This window comes from Schistocerca nitens, chromosome 10, assembly GCF_023898315.1.
Source record: "Schistocerca nitens isolate TAMUIC-IGC-003100 chromosome 10, iqSchNite1.1, whole genome shotgun sequence".
Classification (NCBI taxonomy): domain Eukaryota; kingdom Metazoa; phylum Arthropoda; class Insecta; order Orthoptera; family Acrididae; genus Schistocerca; species Schistocerca nitens.
The window spans coordinates 216,550,268-216,572,564 of NC_064623.1; the positions used below are offsets into that span (position 1 = coordinate 216,550,268).

General features: G+C 39.9%; 1 protein-coding gene across 5 annotated transcripts in view; it reads right to left on the minus strand.

Annotated features, from left to right (window-relative positions):
• The window catches only part of LOC126210109 (zinc finger protein 501-like), a 366,536-nt gene that overhangs the window by 222,869 nt on the left and 121,370 nt on the right, over positions 1 to 22,297 (minus strand). Inside the window, exon 7 of one of the 5 annotated variants that reach the window (XM_049939252.1) lies at positions 9,809 to 10,534. The exons of the other annotated variants lie outside the window; for them this stretch is intronic. Within the exon in view, the coding sequence (XP_049795209.1) occupies positions 10,465 to 10,534 (70 nt within the window). The 3' untranslated portion in view covers positions 9,809 to 10,464. Of the gene's footprint in view, positions 1 to 9,808; positions 10,535 to 22,297 lie in introns of those variants that run through there. 5 annotated transcript variants of the gene reach the window in all.

Genomic DNA, 22,297 nt, shown 5'->3' on the forward strand with positions numbered 1-22,297 from the left:
TATGACCTGTCTCTCCCTATAGCTTACCCCTACTTTTTTCTTTTAGAATTTCGAACATCTTGCACCATTTTACATTGTCAAACGCTTTTTCCAGGTCGACAAATCCTATGAACGCATCTTGATTTTTCTTTAGTCTTGCTTCCATTATTAACCACAACGTCAGAATTGCCTCTCTCGTGCCTTTACCTTTTCTAAAGCCAAATTGATCATTCACTAGTGCATCCTCGATTTTCTTTTCCACTCTTCTGTATATTATTCAAGTAAGCAACTTGGATGCATGAGCTGTTGAGCTGATTCGATAATTCTCGCTCTTGTCAGCTCTTGCCATCTTTGGAATTGTGTGGATAATACTTTTCCGAAAGTCAGATGATATGTCGCCAGACTTATACATTCTATACACCAACATGAATAGTCGTTTTGTTGCTACTTCCCCCAATGATTTTAGAAATTATGATGGAATGTTATCTATCCCTTCTGCCTTATTTGATTTTAAGTCCTCCAAAGATCTATTAAATTCTGATTCTAATATTAGATCCCCTATGTCTTCTAAATCGACTCCTGTTTCTTCTTCTATCACATCAGACAAATCGTCCCCCTCATAGAGGCTTTCAATGTATTCTTTCCACCTATCCACTCTCTCCTCTGCATTTAACAGTGGAACTCCCTTTGCACTCTTAATGTCATGACCATTATTTTTAATATCACTGACGGTTGTTTTGACTTTCCTGTATGCTGAGTCTGTCGTTCTGAAAATAACAGCAGTGATACATTTTGATATCGATTTAAGGACAGTATTCCAAGCGCAATCAGAAAAACAGTGATCTATTTCTGTATTTAATTACTTTGTTTTTTGATGCACCTTCCAAAATCAAATAAAAAGCAAGAATGATGAGCTTTTCCCACAAAATAAAAAACTGGATTTTATAAATAAACAATATATTATTATACCTTCCACACTGTAGCTGAATTTCCTGTTGTGGGATCATTCCAGTCCACCAGCTCAGCGATTTTTCCTAGCAATTTTTCTGGGAGGTGTGGGGAGATAGGGGGTGGGATGTGGTGGCACTGCACACTAGCTCAGTCGATCACTCCATGTCAAGGTGAGCAAACACACGAAAATTTTCCAACAAGACAACACTTGCAATCTGCATCTGCGTAATTACACAAGTAAGGCATGTAGTGGTTGGAGAAGATAATGCTTGCACCTTCCAGTCCAATAGCTCAGCACAGACAGAGCGTTTTCCGCCAGTTTCCAGATAGGGAGGGGAGGGGGATGAGGAGGCGAGAGACTAAGCCTTTCCTGCCAATTTCCGACCAGGTAGCACTCAAATAAAGAAAATAAACTACCCTATCTCTTTTCGTTTCCAGCAGCTCTGCACAGACTGAGTCTTTTGCCTGCCAATTTTCTAAGAAGAGAGAGGTAATTAATTCATCAATTTAATGAATTAGTCAATTAACATCGAATGTGTGCTTGTATTGGCGATGGAGATTTCCTAGACAGTTGTGGGGGGTGGAAGCGGAGGGGTGGAGCATTTCACAGGACAGATTATCCCCAGGGAGGTCATGAATCAACACCCAGCGAGTCATTAATCAATCAGCAAACCAACAGGTTTGCCCTGAATGTATGTGCCTTGCATGAACAAAATGCACCAGCACTGCCATTACCCTACTCTCACCTCAATATGCTTGAGAGACATCTAATCTATATCCAACTTTTCTTGGAGTGTCTTGCAGGCATAAGATTTGTGACGGCTGCACAAATGTGTTGGGGCAGGCCTGGTACATCATGCAGCTGGTGTCTCTAAATTTTTGATAAACCCTTACAGAAAAAAGTGGCATAATGTTTCAACTACTTCTCCCAATCCAGATATCTGGGAACTCATGATCCAAAAAGTCTCTTGCAATGTTCACAAAATGGCATGATGCATCATCTTGTTGGAAAATAATGTCACGAGGACGTTGTGGCAGAGCATGCATGTCTAAATATGTTCTTGCATTTAATTATAAGTTCCATGAAGAAGAATGGGCCTATAACCTTGTCCTTCAACTATCGCACACATTCACTTTCACAGAGTCATGTTCACAGTGAATCACTAGGTGGTGTGGGAGAGGGAGTGGATTCAGCTCCCCCTATGTGCAATTGTGCGTGTTTACAGCGCTGGAAGTGTACAACGTAGCCTCGTCCATCCATTTGTGCCAGTACTGTCTTAGCGAATGCCTACCGCCGCAGTCAGTCCTCAGGCTTGATTTTGCAACAAAGCTGCAGTTACTACACCTATGGGTGCAACCTTTTGTGGACAACATCGAGTGCTGTCGAACGAGGTAACTTTTAACTGCCTGCCGACTCTGCCGGAAGAACGTGCAGATTAATTCAACTGTAGCCTCTGCAACTGTGCGCTTGGTGTGGAGGCCAACATCGAAAGCAGACTCCCAGGTTCCCCAAGCCGCTTCCCATTTCTTGATTGTTATGTTAAGTGGGAACATAGTCAGTTGGATGGAGCCCATACGCCGAAAACGACGGTTTTCCAGTGTAACAAACTTTAGCTTCGCTGGAGAAAGCACACAAAACATGGTTCTGCTGTGGAATCCACATGGCTACTGATGCGCGCGCACTTGAACAAAGCAGTTACGTGCATTCGGATGCGGTACCAACAACCGCAAACAGAAAACATTTTGAGTTACCATACCGCCACTAAATTTCTCAACTATGTCACAATTTATTAAATTTCATATTATTATATGTTTAAACTGGACAGCTTGTATCATACTCTATTTACTGAATCATAAATTTTATTCCATTGAAACAGAATCATTGTACTAGTGAACAGCCCGATGCTTAATTTGGAACTCAGCTATTCATTTCTGAATGGGCGCTTACATCTACATCTATGGAAACACCCTGCAACCACTGTGAAGTACGTGGCAGAGCGTATTTATCCTTGTACCACGTACTATGGTTCCTTCCCATTCCATTTGCATATTCACCACGGGAAGATTGACTGGTTAAATGTTTTTCTGCTTACTTAGTCTTACCATGACATGACTTCACAATACCTATCGCAGCAACATGTATGAGGCAGCAGCGTTTTCCTTCTTAACACTGGTTTTTAAAATATTGTTAAGCACGCTTTAGTGGGATAGCGTCTGTCAGTGCAAGCTTTTAGGCATTTCCATGTGACTCAGCATCACATCAATAAATGAACAAATTAATGTAGACTATTACACACTCCAGCTGAACAGGGCTTTTTTGTGAATAAAACTGCCTTTTCTTGCTGCACTGTAATTTATTTCTCCCAGCCGTTTCTCGCCCTTTCTTTTAGTTTTTTACTCTAATGCATCTTCAATGGGAGCTAGAACGATACTTTTGATGTGTTTAGATTATCAAACAGTTCACGTCATGTTTGTTAGGTAAATAAGTAACTAGTTGCAGTTTGTTGGCATCTGCATTTCCTCTCCTCTGTCCTGGACTTCGCACTACCACTTTATTTCCGAAGCATAAGCACATTTTTAATTTCCGAACTTTTTATTCACAATGTCCGCCATGTTTATCTTCATTTTTGTGGTGCACTATTATTCTGGTGAACAACATGCAGTTTGGTTATCTCAAAGTATGTCTGCAACTAGGACTAACCTAGAAGCTTCCTATATTGTTCTTTTTTTTCATTTCGTATCTTATTATAATACATGATGATACACAGTATCTATGGTATACATGAACACGCATTTGTCAGGATGACTATATACCTGGTAATCATGATCGCTATACCACGCCCTCCCTCCTCCCCCCAAAAAAGAAGAAAGTATTCGATTTTCAGTAAGCTCGATCACAATTGAAAAATGTGCATGGAATCAGCCTCTTGAAACCATAATACCAACCACGTTGATAATGGGAAACCTTCCAGTAATTGTGTATGTCATGCCAATAGTCAGGCTTCTCTTTACCATCCAACTGTTTACTGAATAAACAAGCATCAACTAAATAAAACAAGAGTGGACACAAGCTGTTTATCTCCCAACATTTCGGTGAAGCTGGCAGTGTGATATAACACTGCATTCAGGAGACAAACTTCAAGGGACACTTCCTAATACCGTGTCGGACCTCCTTTTGCTCGGAGTACTGCTGCAACTAGACGTGACATGATCTCATCAAGTTGTTGGAAGTACTCTGCAGAAATACGGAGCCATTCTGCCTCTAAGCCATCCATAATAGCGAAAGTGTTGCTGGTGCAGGGTTCTGCGCACGAACAGACCTGTCGTTTTGTGTTTCATACATTTTTCATGGGTGGCCAAATCGTTTGCTCGAACTGTCTAGAATGTTCTTCAAACCGATAATGACCAGGGAAAGCAGTGACGAACATCCCAAGCTGTATGGCAAGCACAACATTTTGCTGTCCTTCCGTTGAATTTGGCATTGTGTAAGACAGCTTATTCTGATTTAAGAATATAGATGGATATGCCAACTCATCTAGTATATTTGCTTATGTTAGTTATGGTATTTTGGAAAACAAGTGACACTTTCATGCTACCATGTGGGTTCATAGTTTTCAATGTTGTGAGTAGTTCACCAATGAACAATCTGCTATTGACTATCTGCTATTTCAGATACCACAGTCACTTTCATCAAATCTGTGTAGCAGGACTATTATTACTGACTCTTGTGTAAGTATCTACCAAATTTAAATAAAACATCAACTATTTCAGAATACTGAGGTGACCACAGTAACTGAAGAGCCCACAGTAAATGAGGAATGTAGTGAAGATGACAACAGTAATGTAAGTGCATAAACAGTGTTCTCATGTATGTCAATCGCAGCTCATTAGCCATAAAGCTCGCTTGACGAAAAGACCGTAACATTTTGATTATATTGTGTATATCTGCTGCAACAAAATATTACTTCACTTTCATACAAGTCAATAATGTACACATTATTTTACAAAGAGATCTTTAAACAAGTTACTGTAGTTACATAACCACTTTAATATTAGATATCGTAATACATATGATGGTGAGTCAAATGAAAACCATAAATATTTTTAAAAATATTATTTATTGTGCAGAAATGGTACAAAGCTGTATCACTTTTCAACATAATCTCCCCCTCGCTCAATGCAAGTCCTCCAGCGCTTACAAAGGGCATAAATTCCTTTAGAAAAAAATTCTTTTGCTAGTCCGCACAACCACTCATGCACTGCGTGGCGTACCTCTTCATCAGAACAGAACTTCTTTCCTCCCATTGCCTCTTTGAGTGGTCCAAACATATGGAACTCACTTGGGGCAAGGTCTGGTGAGTATGGTGGATGAGGAAGACAGTCAAAATGCAGGTCTGCGATTGTTGCAACTGTTGTACGGGCAGTGGAGGAGGAGGATATTAGTGTTTAACATCCCGTCGACAACGAGGTCATTAGAGGCGGAGCACAAGCTCGAATTAGGGAAGCATGGGGAAGGAAGTCGGCCGTGCCCTTTCAAAGGAACCATCCCGGCATTTGCCTGGAGTGATCTAGGGAAATCACGGAAAACCTAAATCAGGATGGCTGGACGCGGGATTGAACTGTCGTCCTCCCGAATGCGAGTCCAGTGTCCTACCGCTGCGCCACCTCGCTCGGTGTACGGGCAGTGTGGGGCCTTGCATTATCATGTTGCAAAAGGACACCTGCTGACAGCAATCCACGTCGCTTTGATTTGATTGCAGGCCGCAGATGATTTTTTAGGAGATCTGTGTATGATGCACTGGTGACAGTGGTCCCTCTAGACATGTAATGCTCCAAAATGACGCCTTTTTCGTCCCAAAAGTGTCAGCATAACCTCCCCAGCCGATGGTTGTGTTCGAAACTTCTTTGGTTTTGTTGATGAGGAATGGCTCCATTCGTTGCTCGCTCTCTTCGTTTCCAGTTGGTGGAAGTGAACCCAGGTTTCGTCCCAAGTAACGATTCTTGCAAGGAAGCCATCACCTTCTCGTTCAAAGTGCCGAAGAAGTTCTTCACAAGCATCAACACGTCATTCTCTCATTCTGACGTCAGCTGCTGTGGCACTCATCTTGCAGACACTTTGTGAAACTGGAACACATCATGAACAATGTGGTGTACTGACCCATGACTAATCTGTAAACATGCTGCAATGTCATTCAGATGGTTTGGAAACTCATTATCCCACAGCAAATGTACCAAATGTTCAGGTATCTGATATGATTTATATGTCAAATGTGAAAAGGAATCAGGAATCATCAGTGTACAAGGGACAATATGAAATTAAACAAGTTTGAATATAATATCTTGTATTTACTGTAAAAAACATTTGTATTGTACAAAATTGTAAATAAATGAATTATTACATTGGAACAGTGTTTCATTTCAATAATCAGTATTATACATTTGAAGTAATTGAAAGAAAGCCAAAGGATACGGCTTTTTACAAGCATTTTTTAATTCATCAAACTTTCTCCACCTAATTGTACGTACACGAATATCTTTAAAATCTGGGTGAGAACAAATAACTGGTTGTGAATTTGAAATTAATAATAATGGAGTACGTCTTAATATAGCGTCTCCTTTGTACTTCACTCTGATGTTACATGCAATGCCTTCACACACTTTTTTAAAATCCTCAATTGCACCCTCCTCTAAAGAACTTTCTTTTCCAACAATCACACGTCTGTTAACAGCATCTTGCAATGCAAACTGATTCGTTCTATTATTACAACACCCAATGTGCCCAACATTTAAACCAAGTGAAATTATACAATCAAAAATCCAATTTTTGCCACTATTTGCTGGACCAACAATACAAAGTGTGTTTAACTTTTTATTTGGTACATATATATTTTTACCTTAAAATTCTTGCCATTGATACAATCCTTTCTTATTAATCCACGATAAAAGATTTGTTAAAAATTTCGTAGCCTCCTCAGTATCATCTTCGCATTGAAATAATAAAATTTTATTTAGCCAAGAAAGAGAATCTTGAAGAGTATAATAATATTCCCAAACATTTGTTGAATGAGAATAAAAAATATTATCTTCAGAACCAGAGCACAATAAATTTTCTATACCATGTAAATCCAATTCATTTATAGTTTTTTTATACAATTCTAAGCCCATATCAAAAAATCGTTTGAATTTAGGGTCAATCAAATTAATAAAATATGGATGAGTAGATGGTATTACATTGACTATATTTTCTGGAGGGATACAATTATAACTTAATAAAAGGGATAGTACCTTTTTCGCTGTTTTTTCAGCATTGCACCCTTTCCTTGTAACGATTGGCTGGCGCTTGCTATGAGGCCATTTACATGCTGCATCACTGGCGAGCCCACTTCCACATTGATTAACATTTCCAGTGTCTTGTCCTTCCAATACTGTGAGGGATTGCTCGGCGAAACTGTTCCACTGTATAATTTCAAGCTCACCAGGCAATCACTTATTGGTTCCTCTAAGACGAACTTGTCCCCTACTTGGCCGTTTTTGCAAGTAGAGATATAGAAGAACACTGAGCCAGTCGATGTCTGACATGGCTGCGATTGCTCTAGTGCGTCTTGTTGTTTTCTTAATTCGACTGGCAATAAATCCGTCAGTTTGAAACCTACAGCGGCACCGTCTTGATGAGTAGATACAGTCGTGTATCAGGTGGATGTGGTCCCCATCATGTTTCCACATGATAATCTGGCCAGGGTAGGTTTGTGGAATGATATTAATTCGTCTACAAAATTCATCAACTTCGTTCTCTCCTCTGAGGACAATAACATCAGTGTAATACCATCTTTCAGAGATCTCAGATATTCGGAGAAGCTCTGGAAACCAAAGGACGAGACTAATGAAGAACTTTCGAATTGAGTCAAATAGTTCAAAATGGTAAAGATGTATTCGCCTAGGAGTCCATCTCCCTGTGCCAGCTTGCAATTCAATCTTGTCATTAAGCATATCATTGTCTTCAAGGACGGTGTTGGTATTTCTGCTTCCAACAGATTCTCCATTACAAATCTGCAAACAAATCAGCTACATCAGCGTCGTCTTCCTCTGAATCCAATACACTGCTTAACGAGCCACCACAACGTAAACTTCTGAACAATCGAGTATTTGCACAAAACATGCACCAAAGACTATATTGTTTAACATGTGGTGGACAAGTTACCCCATATGAAAATGATGGTGTCTTAGTTACCATATTAATTTTCATTTTAATAAGAAGTGGTTGCAGTAGTATGTTTTGCCATGAATCGGGTTATTTACATAAACAGTTTTCAGAAACAGTATGTACAAAATGCTTGTAAGTTACTTTGTACAAAAATACTTTGATTTTGAATCTACTTTGCCAGAATGTACAAATGTCAAAAGAAGACATTGTGATTAAACTAAGTGTCTCCCATGGAACTGGAATTCCTGCTCTTATTTTTCCACAAGCTTCTAATGCATGATTTACGACCTCACAAATCATTGGAACATTCTCACTTTTATTAAATATATAACATTCTGGCAACCTATAGGAATTTAACATGAAATTAAATTTAGAAACACGAAATTCCAACAGAATATCTTCCTGTATAGTTTGTATTACATCTAATTGAAAAACATCCAACGCATTTTGCAGTCTTCCACAAACAGCAATTTGTGCAAGTTTGTACAAAGTTTCCATTGCAATAGAAGTGTATTTACTATTTCTGGCAGCTTGTTAGCGACAATAGAAGTTCTCGGAGTCGATTCAGAGGACATAATGTACAGACGACAATAGCATGCCCCTTGTATACTGGAGTGGTTGCTAACCAACTGCAGTTATCAATACTCATATGTCTGTCACTCAAAAACGAAAACTTTTACACGTGCCAACCTTTTGCTGGCGTGGGTGCTTGCTCAGATAATTGTCCCAAAAGGACAAATTATCTCAGGGGGACAGGGACCGCCGCCATGCTGACCCTGGGGGCCCCGGTGGGCGCTCATGAAATGAAGACATGACCGACTCGTCTTCATGTTTCGAGCGCCCAAGGTCATTTACCCTCCTGGACGAGGAGCATCTTCCACTGAAGTCAGACCATTTGCGAACTCCCTACTCCATTCGTAGACTTGCTGCTGTGACAAACATGCATCACCATACTGAACCTTCATTCGTCGATGAATTTTAATAGGTTTTACACCTTCACTACGCAAAAAACGAATAACAGAATGCTGTTCTTCCCCGGTGCAAGTCGCAAGTGGGGCGGCCATCTTTATACTGGTACTGCGATGGAATGTGTACATTTGCACTATGCTGCCACCTACAGGCCATTCTGCACGCTGTTTGTAGCACGCTTACCAACTTACAGGATAACGGCGCGAAATTTCGATTTGTTATTACAAATTTAAGGTTTTCGTTTGAGTCACTCTCGTATGTAGCACAATACTGTATCAGTTTTCTATTTCCAGTACTCCCAAGACATAGTGTGTAATGTGCAGAGCGGAGTACACCTGTGTCAACACCTCAGAGATCACCACATTCATCTCTGATGGAGCCTTATGCTTCAGCAAGCAAGAGGCGTAGGAGGGAAAATTGGCCACCTCAACATTGTCTGTTTTAATAGACATTCAAATGTCAATTAGTGGCAGCAATGAAGATGATAAGTTCGGACAGTATGCTGCTGCTGAATTGAAAAAAAAAAAAAAAAAAAAAAATTAAAAATCCAGCAATTTAGGCTGAATTGAATCTGATGAAATATATCATGGGTGGGATTCATAAATAAATCAGTAACTGATTTTAAAGTTACGAGATTGGCTTTCATTAATCAGTTATTTTCAAATAAAAGATTGTCTTTTCTAAATTATTACTGTTAAAAGTTGTACTTCTTAAAAGCTTCCCATTGCCATGAAACATAACCTGATGAACTAAAGAATTCACAAAATTTTTCGCGCACTTCCCTGGCACACAGTGACGTGTGATTTCCACTCTGCCGGGATATGCTCGAGAGAGATTCCTCTGCTCGCCAAGAACCATTGTTTATGGTGCACAAGTCTGTGTTTTCTGTATCAGCATCTGTCAGATATGTGCTGTCAGCCTCTTCAATCAAGTAGTTGTGCAGTATGCACAAAGTCTGAACAATTAATTCCAATTTCTGAACAGGTAGTCGAATTGTACTGAGAAGAGCTCTAAAGCGGTTGGCCAGACTTCCGAAAGCGTTTTCCACTACTCGCCTCCCTCTTGACAGTCTGTAATTAAAAATCTGTTTGGGCTTCTGGTGCTGGCAGTCTCTATAGGGTTTCATGATATGTGGCTTCAGGTGAAAGGCATCATCAGCAAGTACCACATACGGCACTTCAATGTTCGTGCCAGGAAGTGATTTTTGCTGTGGTATCTTCAACCAGTTTTCCTGGTGTGCATTGCTGATCAGGCTGCTTGCATACACCCCACCATCACACACTCTCCCATTGCACCCAATGTCGATTAAAGAGAATCGATACCTAGCGTCCACAATAGCTAGTAAAACAATGCTGTGGAATTTTTTATAACTGAAGTATGCTGATCCAGCAGTTCGTGGTTGGGCAAATGCTATGTGTTTCCCGTCCATTGCACCTGAAAATAAAAATAAGTAGTTTTATATAGCAGTACATAGACTTGCAGTGTGGGAGCCTAAAGCTGAGTTCGGTGTATTTCATTACAAGAATTTTAAATACATTTTATTATTTTCAGATTTTCTCCATATTATGTAACTTAATTTTGTGGCTTACCAATGCAGTTTGGGAACTGCCACAGCTCATCAAATTCTTTGGCAATTTTCTCTCACTCTTCTTCTGTTGCTGGTGCGTGTAACGTTATATACTTAATTACCGTCTGAGTGGTATATACATATATTTAAAAAAAACTAACACAAGTGCACCTTTAAAAGTACTGGTCCTTTAAAGTGTTGCAAATTGCAGTGCACACATCCACAACAACTTTTGAAATGGTGGGCTGTGCTATTCTGTGGCTAAAGGCCAGACTCTTAAAAGATTCCCCAGTCGCCAGGAACCGTAATGTTACAACCAGCCTGCAACATAAAAAGGCATGAACTGGTATTTTATCAGTGTTCTTGGCTGGTATGATCACAAAACGTATCAACATATAATTCTTACTTTCGAGAAGGTGAGATAGCCTCCCTCATGACTGTGTCACACTTTCTGATTCCATTTTCTATCATAGACAGCAGCTTCTCGAAACAGGCCATGTCCATCCTTATGAAGTTCTGAAAGTTTTGCGGATCTTCGGGCCTCAGTTCTTTCATTAAAAGTGAATATATTCCTCTACCTTCGTGCCTTCTTTCCGGCCAGGGTCGAACCCAACAACGTCTGGCTTTTCGTTTTCGTCGCCGTTCTGCCCTAATCCGAAGATTTACTGTCACTGCCAGGGCAACAACTCCAAAAACAAGTGGATCCTCCATGTGCAATAAGCTGTATAAATGTAAATTTCGATATACATATACCTGTGTATAACCAAGTGTCGTAATATAAAACTGTTGTCTGTAATTCAGAACAGTACTATACTACATAAGAGAAAAAAAATTACATAATAAATAATGATAAAAATAATTTATTATTAAATAGGAACGCAAAGTTTTAAACATGGCTGCACATTCAGAGACGTTTCTAGGTTATAATTGAAACAAATGAGCCCTCGGTCACTACTTTTAGACTTAATTAACCTGGTTTCGACACTAATAGGAGTGCCTTCATCAGAATTAAAAACTACTAAAGTGGCCTATAAGGCCATAACATAGTCACAGAGTTATAGGGTAAGACATTTTTATATAAGAAGTGTAAGTACTGAATAACAGTAACGGACAAAGGCAGTACTTACATGTCACATATAAAGTAATTAACACACCAAAAGGGCTTTATCCACAAAATATTTAATATGGAATGAGTGAAGGCGAGCCACTACGGGCTGCTCGTACCTGTACGGCCACAGACTGCAACGGACTGAGGTGAACATGGCACTGCACCAAGCGTGCCATTCTAGTAGCCGTAGGCACAATTAGGCTACTTCACATTCAAGTGTAGGCAGATTAAATTATAATGAATAATGTTCAGTACATAATGAAAATCAACATTTGTTTGACAGCGGTAGACAATGTAACATTTTGTCTGCTTCAGAACTTAGAAGTACAATATAAAGCATAAAAACGTAATTATGAAAAATACAGAGAGGGCTGAATGACAGCTTGTAGAAAGCAATATAAACTTGAAATACAGACAAAAAACCATTTTAATAATTAAAAGTTATGAGATTGACTTAGGTGGAAAAGAACATTTCGGCAAACTGCACAAGGAGACCCGAAGTCAAATGTCAAGTAACGGCTTTATACCGTTGAAGAAACTTTTATTACGTAGCTGCAGCTGTTCATTGAGAATGAGGCTATCACTCTGAGAAAGATGTTTAAAAATCTCCTATTCTTCCAGAATATCTAATCTATCCCCTTACCATAGAAGATGATAAAATCTCTTTCAATATTTTTCGTAAAGTAACATATACTGACCAGATCGTACTTGCATCTTCCACTCATCCACAGTCTCATAAAAAAGCCTTCTTCGACTCTGCTATTCACCGAGCTACTTCCAATCCACTTTTGAAGGAAAAGTTCAACGACGAAATCAATGTACTCAAAACGACAGCAGTTAATAACGAGTGTAAACCTACCATAGTAGATGACCTCCTTAAAAAGAAAACTACTAAAAGAGTTACTACACTAGGCACCTCTATTATTGAGTCCAACCCAAATAAATATTTCTCTATTCCTTTCCTGGGGCCCCTCTCCTATCAGATCCAACGCCTTCTTCGAAATAAATACGACTGCAACGTTGCATTTTCTACCAATAACTATTTAAAAAAAATCTTCTTTCATAATTTACGATCTATTCGTTCCACTTTAGAAAATTCTGCCATTTACAAAATTGTTTGCGACATCTGCTCTTCTTACTACGTAGGTCAAACAGGACGTGCCTTTACAACCAGATATAAAGAACAACTGTTAAGAAAAAATGGCACTAGCCTCCAAAATTCGTCCTTTGCCGGCCATCTTCTGATTACAGGTAACGGACCTAAAGCTATTTGCGGTAGCTACATTTTGCGCATCAAAAAGAAAGGGCGTAGATTAGATATTCTGGAAGAATTGGAGATTTTTAAACATCTTTCTCGGAGTGATAGCCTCATTCTCAATGAACAGCTGCAGCTACGTAATAAAAATTTCTTCAACGGTATAAAGCCGTTACTTGACATTTGACTTCGGGTCTCCTTGTGAAGTTTGCCGAAATGTTCTTTTCCACCTAAGTCAATCTCATAACTTTTAATTATTAAAATGGTTTTTTGTCTGTATTTCAAGTTTATATTGCTTTCTACAAGCTGTCATTCAGCCCTCTCTGTATTTTTCATAATTACGTTTTTATGCTTTATATTGTACTTTTTAAGTTCTGATGCAGACAAAATGTTACATTGTCTACCGCTGTCAAACAAATGTTGATTTTCATTATGTACTGAACATTATTCATTATAATTTAATCTGCCTACACTTGAATGTGAAGTAGCCTAATTGTGCCTACGGCTACTAGAATGGCACGCTTGGTGCAGTGCCATGTTCACCTCAGTCCGTTGCAGTCTGTGGCCGTACAGGTACGAGCAGCTCATAGAGGCTCGCCTTCACTTATTCCGTCTTAAATGTTTTGTGACTAAAGCCCTTTTGGGGTGTTAATTACTTTATATGTGACATGTAAGTACTGTCTTTGTCTGTTACTGATATTCAGTACTTACACTCCTTATATAAAAATGTCTTACCGCACCCTATAACTCTGACTATGTTATAGGCCACACTTTAGTAGTTTTTACTTCTGATGAATGCAAGCCTAGTAGTGTCGAAACCTGGTTAATTTAGTTTAAAAATCGTGACCGAGGGCTCATTTGTTTCAATTGTTAAATAGGAACCTTGAGTTCCTTGAGCTCACAGACATAATTTGAACATACATTCCAATATATCATACAGTCCCCCTCGAGATGAGTGCAGTAGAACAAATGACTTTACAAGGCATCAGACAGTTCTATTTTCTTTTCGCGCATTATGATTGTCTGCTGCGCATGCACGGTAGGTTTATCCCACATGGATGGTGTAATAGGTCAAAGTGGACCAGTTTGTAGTTACAGGTACACAAGCTCGGGGCCCTGGTGCATAGGTGTACGGTTTAGGCGCATCGTGTAGTAGGGGCTTCACAATGCACGGGTGACAGTAGGCGACATTTGTGTGCTCTGTAGCGACCACGCAAGAACATCAAGTGTGAACGCAGACCGCCAGGAGGTACACCGAGAGCTATAGCAAGAGGTTGGTCGCACCACTAAACTGTGCCTCCATCCGTTCACGAGTTACTGGGAGGCAGCACGTCTCTTCCTAAAGATGGACTTTTTAATCCAACCCAGGGACCACTGCGGACAGTTACTGTCGATGAGGGCTGCCCGAGTCGTGTGTCGACTGCTTACAGCCAATCACTTACGCTCTCGTCGATGTGCCATCAGAGAAGTCAGCATCTCGGCGAGAAGTTAGGCTTCGTAGCAGGCAACAGTTCTTGGAGTATTAGTTTTTCCCGTTTTAGTTCTGGCTCCCGGGAGTTAGTTTGGAGCCTTTACATCAGAACTGCATTTAGATGGAATCGCAGAAGAGATGGAGTTAATTTCTCGCTACCCCTATTGTAACCACCGATTTTTTGCATGGTAATAAAGAAAATGTTTGTAACATCTACCGGGGTTCTCCTCAATTAGTAAAAATGGTAGGCTTTTTCAATAATGAATCCTACTCCTGTAATACCATTTTCTGCTTCTGTCGATATTATTCTCTATTGCACGAGTAGAAACCCATATCCTCCTTCCATTTACTTCACTGGCCCACAAGATATATAGTTTTAGCCTTTGGATTTCCTTTTTTAGCTTTTCTCGCTTCCCTGCCATATTCAAACTTGTGACATTTCATGCTCTAATTCAAGTAATGTTACCATTTTGTCTGTTATTTAATCTTTTCTCATAGTTATCTACTGTTTGGCAGCCCCCCCCCCCCCCCCCCCCTCAGAGATCCGAATGGGGGACTAATCCGGAATCTTTTGTCAATGGAGAGGTCACTGTCTTTCTTCAATTACAAGCTGCATGTCCAGTGGATACAAACAGAGTGTCTTTAATACAGTCGTTTTCATTACCTTCTGCATCCCCACGCAGCTGATCAATGGTGATTCATTCCCCTATTAGGGATAGTTTCCTAACCCAAGGGAAACAGGTTGCCCTGAAACACTGTCCATTCCTCTGTCCCATTTGACATGGTCGCATTGGTAGAACAAGCATGAACTGATTTGTGTGTGTGTGTGTGTGTGTGTGTGTGTGTGTGTGTGTTTCCTAATTTGGAAGAAGGACTTCGTCTGAAAGCTTAAATATTTCTAGCGTCCTTTTCAATGCTTTTCATAAACTTTAATGGTCAAGATAGCAATATAATCAAATAACAGCTAGATGATAACTGCTTTCAGTTGATTAGCAGTCATCCTCAGATAATGCTTACACTGTAATTGGTACATAAATATAACCACCAGAACATCATTATGAAGCATAACTTGTGAATATGTATTTATATTCCCAATTTAATTTTTTATTGCCACTGCTTTTTGAAATAGAACATAAGGATGCACAGCTTAACACCTCTAAAACAAAATACCAGTTATAACATTAACTACACTACCGGATCAAACATATGTATATGGATAACCTTATGTAATGTGGAACTGGTAACTACATCTCACGAGAGGTGGAATCACTGGTACAGTGTGTTGTCAGTAGAGAAGCAGTAATAATGGAACAGGTTGGTCAGGAGAGCTCAGAGACTTCGAACGCGGACTATTCAACTCTTCTAAACTGCCCAAGTCGATTGTTGGTGATGTGACAGTGAACTGGAAATGTGAAGGAACAACTACAGATAAACCAAGACCAGGTAGACCTCATTTACTGACAGACAGAGACTTTTGAGCACCGAGGAAAAATTTGCGCGGAAGCAGCGGAAGGAACCCACCTGAGGAGTTCCAAAGTACTAGAAGCAGTCCAGTTAGCACAAAGACTGTGTGCAGGTAGTTACAGTGGTCAAGCTGCTTCTCATAAGCCACACATTTATGGAGTCAGTGCTGAGTGGTGATTGAGGTGGAGTAAAGACCGACACCACTGGCAGTGGATGACAGGAAAAGAATAATTTGGTATGATGAATTACACTACACCCTAAGGCAATTTGATAGATGTGTTTGGGTTTGTACAATGCCTGGCGCACATTATCTACCACCATTTGTATTTTCCGCGATTAGGATACGGTCTCCTTATTGCGCTCGAGAAAATGTTAAGTGCGGAAGGACGTGAAACGTGTTTTACAGCTTTGTGTACTGTGTACAGTTCAGAGGCAGTGAATGTATCAGCACGACAATGCACCCTGTCATAAAAGAGCATCTGTGAGACAATGGTTCCTGGACAACAACATTCCTGATATTAACTGGCCTATCCACAGTCGCAACCTAAACCCAACGGAGCACCTTCGAGATGTCTCAGAATGCTGACTTCACTCCAGACCCCAGTGTACAACATCACTACCTCCTCTGGTTTTGGCTCTCGAGGAAGAATGGGCAGCCATTCCTCCACAGACATTCAGATAGCTCACTGAGTGTCCCTAGCGGAGATTAAGACACCGTAAAGGTGAAGAAGGGTGAACACGGCACATATTAATGTCCACTGGTAGGTGAGTGGGTACTGTCATCACAGGTAGTGTACATCGAGTGCCGTCTGGAAGTAATCTCCATCTTCAAGTAGTGTACGAAGTAGCAGTGTCAGAGGAGAGAGGGGGGGGGGGCCAGAGGAACAGTTCCTACACACAGCAGTTCACAGTTCTTTTTTTTTTTACCACAGTCACTGTTCTAAATGACCATGGCAACTGCAACTGAAAAATCGTACCAAATGTGAAATTCATTCTCAAACATGGTTTCAGTGATAAATAGTCTCACAGCTGTGGACACTCGTCACAAAATTTTTGTTGCATGTGGACTAAACCATGGAGGGCAGAGGTCAGGTCTGATTCAATTGTGTCACTTTGTTTAAGAGTTGAAGTACAAACATCTGTGATGACTGAAGCGGCATTATGTCTGACATCAGCAACAAACTGCTGCACAAAACTGATGAAGAAATTTTGCATTCCAAAATATCTTAACTGATGAAAAACTCTATAGAGATTTATTTGAGTGTTTTGAAAAAGACTGACAAGAGATTAGGTTTACCCCAAGTTCTGCTGTCACTGGGTACTAAAAGATCTTCCTGAGAACAACAAAACTAAGTGGATGACTGATTCTCTGGACTTTCTGTTTCGTTATGTTTCGGAAGAAAAAGACCTACTAAAATAAATTATGGCTGGTGACAAGATGGATTTTCTATGCTGACACAGAGCTAAAACTGCAGTCAATGGTGTGGAACTCTTACTGCTACACCAAACAAAGCAAAATGGCATAATAAGTACTATCAGCCATAAAGTTTGATTGTTATTTTTTTTTGGATGCTGAAGGAATCTTGGTTTGGATTTGGTATAATGTGAAAGGACACTCTATGACGAAATCTACAATAAGACATTAAGGGCAGACTGTATACATCAGTTGATCTTAGATTAGTGCTGAAAATGTGCTCTGTTCAAATTGAACTCTGTAATCTGTGTAGCATAAACAGTAGTCTCACACTAGATCGCCATAAACTCTGACGACTTTGACTGGTGCAATTTCGTAATTCAGGTCCTATTATCTCCCACGGGGAGATGCTTGATAAGAAATAATAAGTCACATGTAAACAAGAAGGAGGGTTTATTATGACCACAGTAGAGAGATGTAATCACAACAAAGAAAAGCTCTTCTCAATAAAAAATAATACAACTTCTCACACACTAACAGGCATATGCTTGGAACACAGTGAATAAATGTTCTGGGACATGAAGACTATACTATAATCCTTAAGAACGGAGGTTACATGTTCGGTAGAGTTGGCCAGCATTTATATCTCAGGATATCACTGGAAAGTCATAGGCCCTGCTGCTGTAGCTTCCAACTGGGCTCTGACAGATGGGCCGCTAGGAGCTGATGGACGAATCGGCCCCAAGTTCTGGTGGAGCGAACTGCCCGTGTTGACGTGCACCGCCCTATATAACCGCAGTACGAAGTAATTCGTGCTGATCTAGTTCCACACTCGTGACATGGCAGAGGAAATAGGTCCCTGGCACAGAGGAGCTCTAGTGTGCTTGTCCTGCCATCTGCACTCTCACTGTGATCGATGCAGTCTGGTGAGGCTTCTCGTACATATGCAAACGTGTGACGTTTCAGTGTCTGAGGAGTTTCTGATCCCTTTAGGTGAATGGCAGATACATGGCATCAAGTCTAATTCAAATATAATTTTAAGTTCATAACCTACTGACATTACGAAACACCAGATTTGGTTTTGTACAAATACATGCTAAAATGGATAAATAATACAGCAGATATTGCTAACATAAAAAAATGCAAGTAAATATGTGAAAGTGCCCCTCCCACACCACTGAAGTTTAAAATAATCTTTTTCGATCTGTTGAATTATATCAACTAACATACCAGCAACGTAAGGAATGAGAGCAGATAACTGATCTAATAACATTTCGTAGAAATGACTTAATGTGGCCAGTTTACACACATATTATAAAAAATTAGTGGCAGAGTAAGAAAGGCAAATCACAATTATTTGCAATAAACAGCCAGCAGCCAATAAAGATTGAACATCTCTTACAAAATGCATTCTAGGTTCTCATAGCAGTAATACATAATTCATATTAAATGTTTCACTTTTGAACACGTGCTCAAATTGCAATGAAACAGCATGCGTGTTGAACAGAAATAGTAAGCATATGTGAATTCAAAGGAACCATCCCTGCATTTGCCTAGAGCGATTTAGGGAAATCACGGAAAACCTAAATCGGGATGGTTGGACGCGGGATTGAACCGTCGTCCTCCCGAATGCGAATCAAGTGTGCTAGCCACTGCGCCACCTCACTCGGTCCAGGTCAGTGCTCGAATTTACTTTCACTTATCATCCCTATCACCTCTCACAATATTTGTTGATGTGCAAAATAACAAGTTTCATCATGGTTCGGAGTCCACATTACTGTAGATCCTCATTTATCTGGATTGGGGTCTGTTCCAATGTCTGAGGAAAGTATGGATATACCACCCCCCAAAAAGGACAATGTTCGGTTCCTCAATGGTGGTCAAACAAATCTGTGTGGTGATAGGTCTAACTAAATAGACAGTGCAAATGTATACTTCTACAGCTCTCTGAGTCTACAGATTTTTTAACATTGAATAACAACGGCTTTAAAACTTGCAAACTATTGCAACTTACATCCACACAGAAAGTTACCCAAATCCATGGTCGACATTCTGCATTATGTATGTTTTAATAATTTTCAGCAAACACCTGAAAACCTGTCATCTACAGTTTGTGTTTGTAATTCAAATCAGGCTTACCATTTGACAGCCAACAGCAGGTAACTGCCGAATGACATATTCTCTTTGGTTTTGGTTATGCAGATAATTATAACACCAGGATATTTTGCAATCACACTCCCGAATCTGCCATGTGCTATTTTTCCAACATTCTGAGCTGTCACGGTAAACAGCATCCCATGTTAAGGAGTGTCAAGTGCTGAGAATTATGTTGTTTCTTTTCAGTTGCTTTACACATATCTGAGAACTTCATATGGACAGCTGACTATTTTACTGTTTATTGTTTGTGGATAAGTTTCTTGAAGACGTGTGACACATTACTTTTGCTTATTTCACTCCATCTTTACAGTACAAAACCTCCAATTACAAATCCTGTGTATCTACAAAACCTCCAATTACAAATCCTGTGTATCTACAATATCGATTAATACCTGCAGCAGAAGTACGAGAATAGTGTTGAAGCCAATTTAGATATGTAGCCAAAAGTGTTGCATGCTAATTCACATAGACACCGAACTTTGCTCAGTTGATGCAAGTCTAGTGTGAGCTTGTGAACTGGGTTCTTTTTCTGAACTATGATCAAAATTGATCTCCAGTCAGTGGACTTTAAACAATTGGCCCCACAGAAACAGAGAAGATCCATTCAAAATATGCAAAATGATCTTTTGACTATGACAGTCATGCTTTTACACAACAATGAAGCACTACACATTGGCCAAAAAAAAAAAAAAAAAAAAAAAAAAAAAAAAAAAAAAGAGTTGTAACATCAATTCAGTTTAAACGAGACATGATTTTAACACCCACTCAACAATGCAGACTTTGTTCCAAGCAAAATCTATTAAATACTTTGACTCAGATGAATAACTTGAAGAAATGGATGCAGGGAGGCTGCAATCTTTGGTAGCACAATTTAATGCAGAGCGAATTTGTCAGCTTGTTACAATGTACGATGAATGGTTAGATCTGAATGGTGACTATGTAGAGAAGTATACAAAGCAGTGGTTTTCAGGTTTTTCCAGTAAATTTTGATCAACAGTTCCAATATTTTAATTATATTCCAACAGAGGTTACTTTCTGGACAGATCTTGTATTGTTATCTCATCGAGATCAGGTGTTCTGCCCGAGTCTCGGGGAACACCTGACGAAGACGTCGAGTCACAGTGTCGAAATATCTTGTTGGGAAGACAGACACTGGCAGAACATCCAATCTCAAAGAGATGACAACTAATTGCTGGGAAAGTCTAAGACATTACAGCTCTTGTATTTATAATACAACTGCAAAAAATTATATCCTGTTTACAAAAGAAATTTTTAGGCTTAATTTTACAAAACTAGTTACACCGATGCATTCAAAATTAGCAAGTAATAAACTATTAACCATGAAAAACAGCATACAAGGTGTTGTCACATGTATAGACCAAAGCCAGTATTACACAACACACCTAGTGTATACAAGTCAGGTGTACACATCCTGCCACCTAGTGGCAGAAGAACCGCAGCTATGATTTTAGCAGACAGCTTATCTGAAATGGAGAAACGGGAATCATTCTATTCTGCCGTGGATCTGTGTGTGCACAGTAGAGGTGCTGTTCATGCAGGTATGCAGAGCACAGCATTTCGAGAGGGCTTTCTGCTTGTTATTGTTTTCACCAGTGGTCAGCAGATGAGATATACGGAGTACGTGAGTTGCTGAGGACACTTTTGGCAAGTGCATGAGATTTTCTGCACATTTTTCAGTGAGTAACTTTTGATAAATACAGTAGTAAAACAAATGAAAATTCTCTTTTTTGTAGCTGTTGAGCAAAGCTGTGTATCTAATGATAGCTTGTTACTATAGATATGGGAATGCTAACTTATTCTCTCATTCACAACAAATATTGTTCAATATTTGATTATGAACGTTAATTTTACAAGCATAGAAAGGCAAAGCAAAGAGACTAGATACCAACAGTGACTATAGCAACAACAGCAAAAATGCTTACTATTGGGCACCATCATTGCGGCGAAGTGTCACCAGATCAGCACCCACCCCTTCTTCTACTTTTGAAACTGGGTACTCCCGGAATGTGAGGAAACACACAGTTAATGCGTCTGCTGGTCCTTGAGAAAACAGCTGGTGTAAGTGAAGATTGCTCCCAGTCTGAGGTAGACATTTCGGTGTCTTCTAGTGGTGCTAAAGGCTCAGCCTCCTCATTGGACTGCCATGCTGTGGTACTCAAATGGGATGTACTCTCCATCTGTATAAGGGGGCTCGAGTCATACTATTCACACCGTCTCCTGTCTACAATATTTTTCAATCGTGAAAGCGTGGCTCCCAGCATGACGACTCTGTGTGGTTCTGAATACAGCAAAAGAAGGGGAGACTGCACAGTATCAAATCTCAGCCACACATGTTTTGTTTTTGTTAAGTCTCCATGTCTGATTCGAATGGTATGCTGAATGGACCTCACTGTGAGACTGAGTTGCTGTTCAAAGAGCTGCATAGCTCCAAAACAGCAGCTTTGTGCATGTGGTGGCAAGACCAATTCTCTTGGAACCCCAAACTGTTTGCCATAGACCATTTCTGCTGGTGAGTGTTGAATTTCCTACACTGACATCCTCAACCCAAGTAGAACCAGTGGTAATGCTTCTGACCACGATGATAAACTGCACATTAGGGCCATTTTGAGTGGTGGAATTACTCTACCATTCTATTGCTTACTGGATGGTAGCTTGAAGTGCGCAGGTGGTTGCAGCCACACAGTGAGAGAAGTTCATTGAAGTGTTGGCTTTCAAACTGTTTCCTGCGATCTTTAATTAT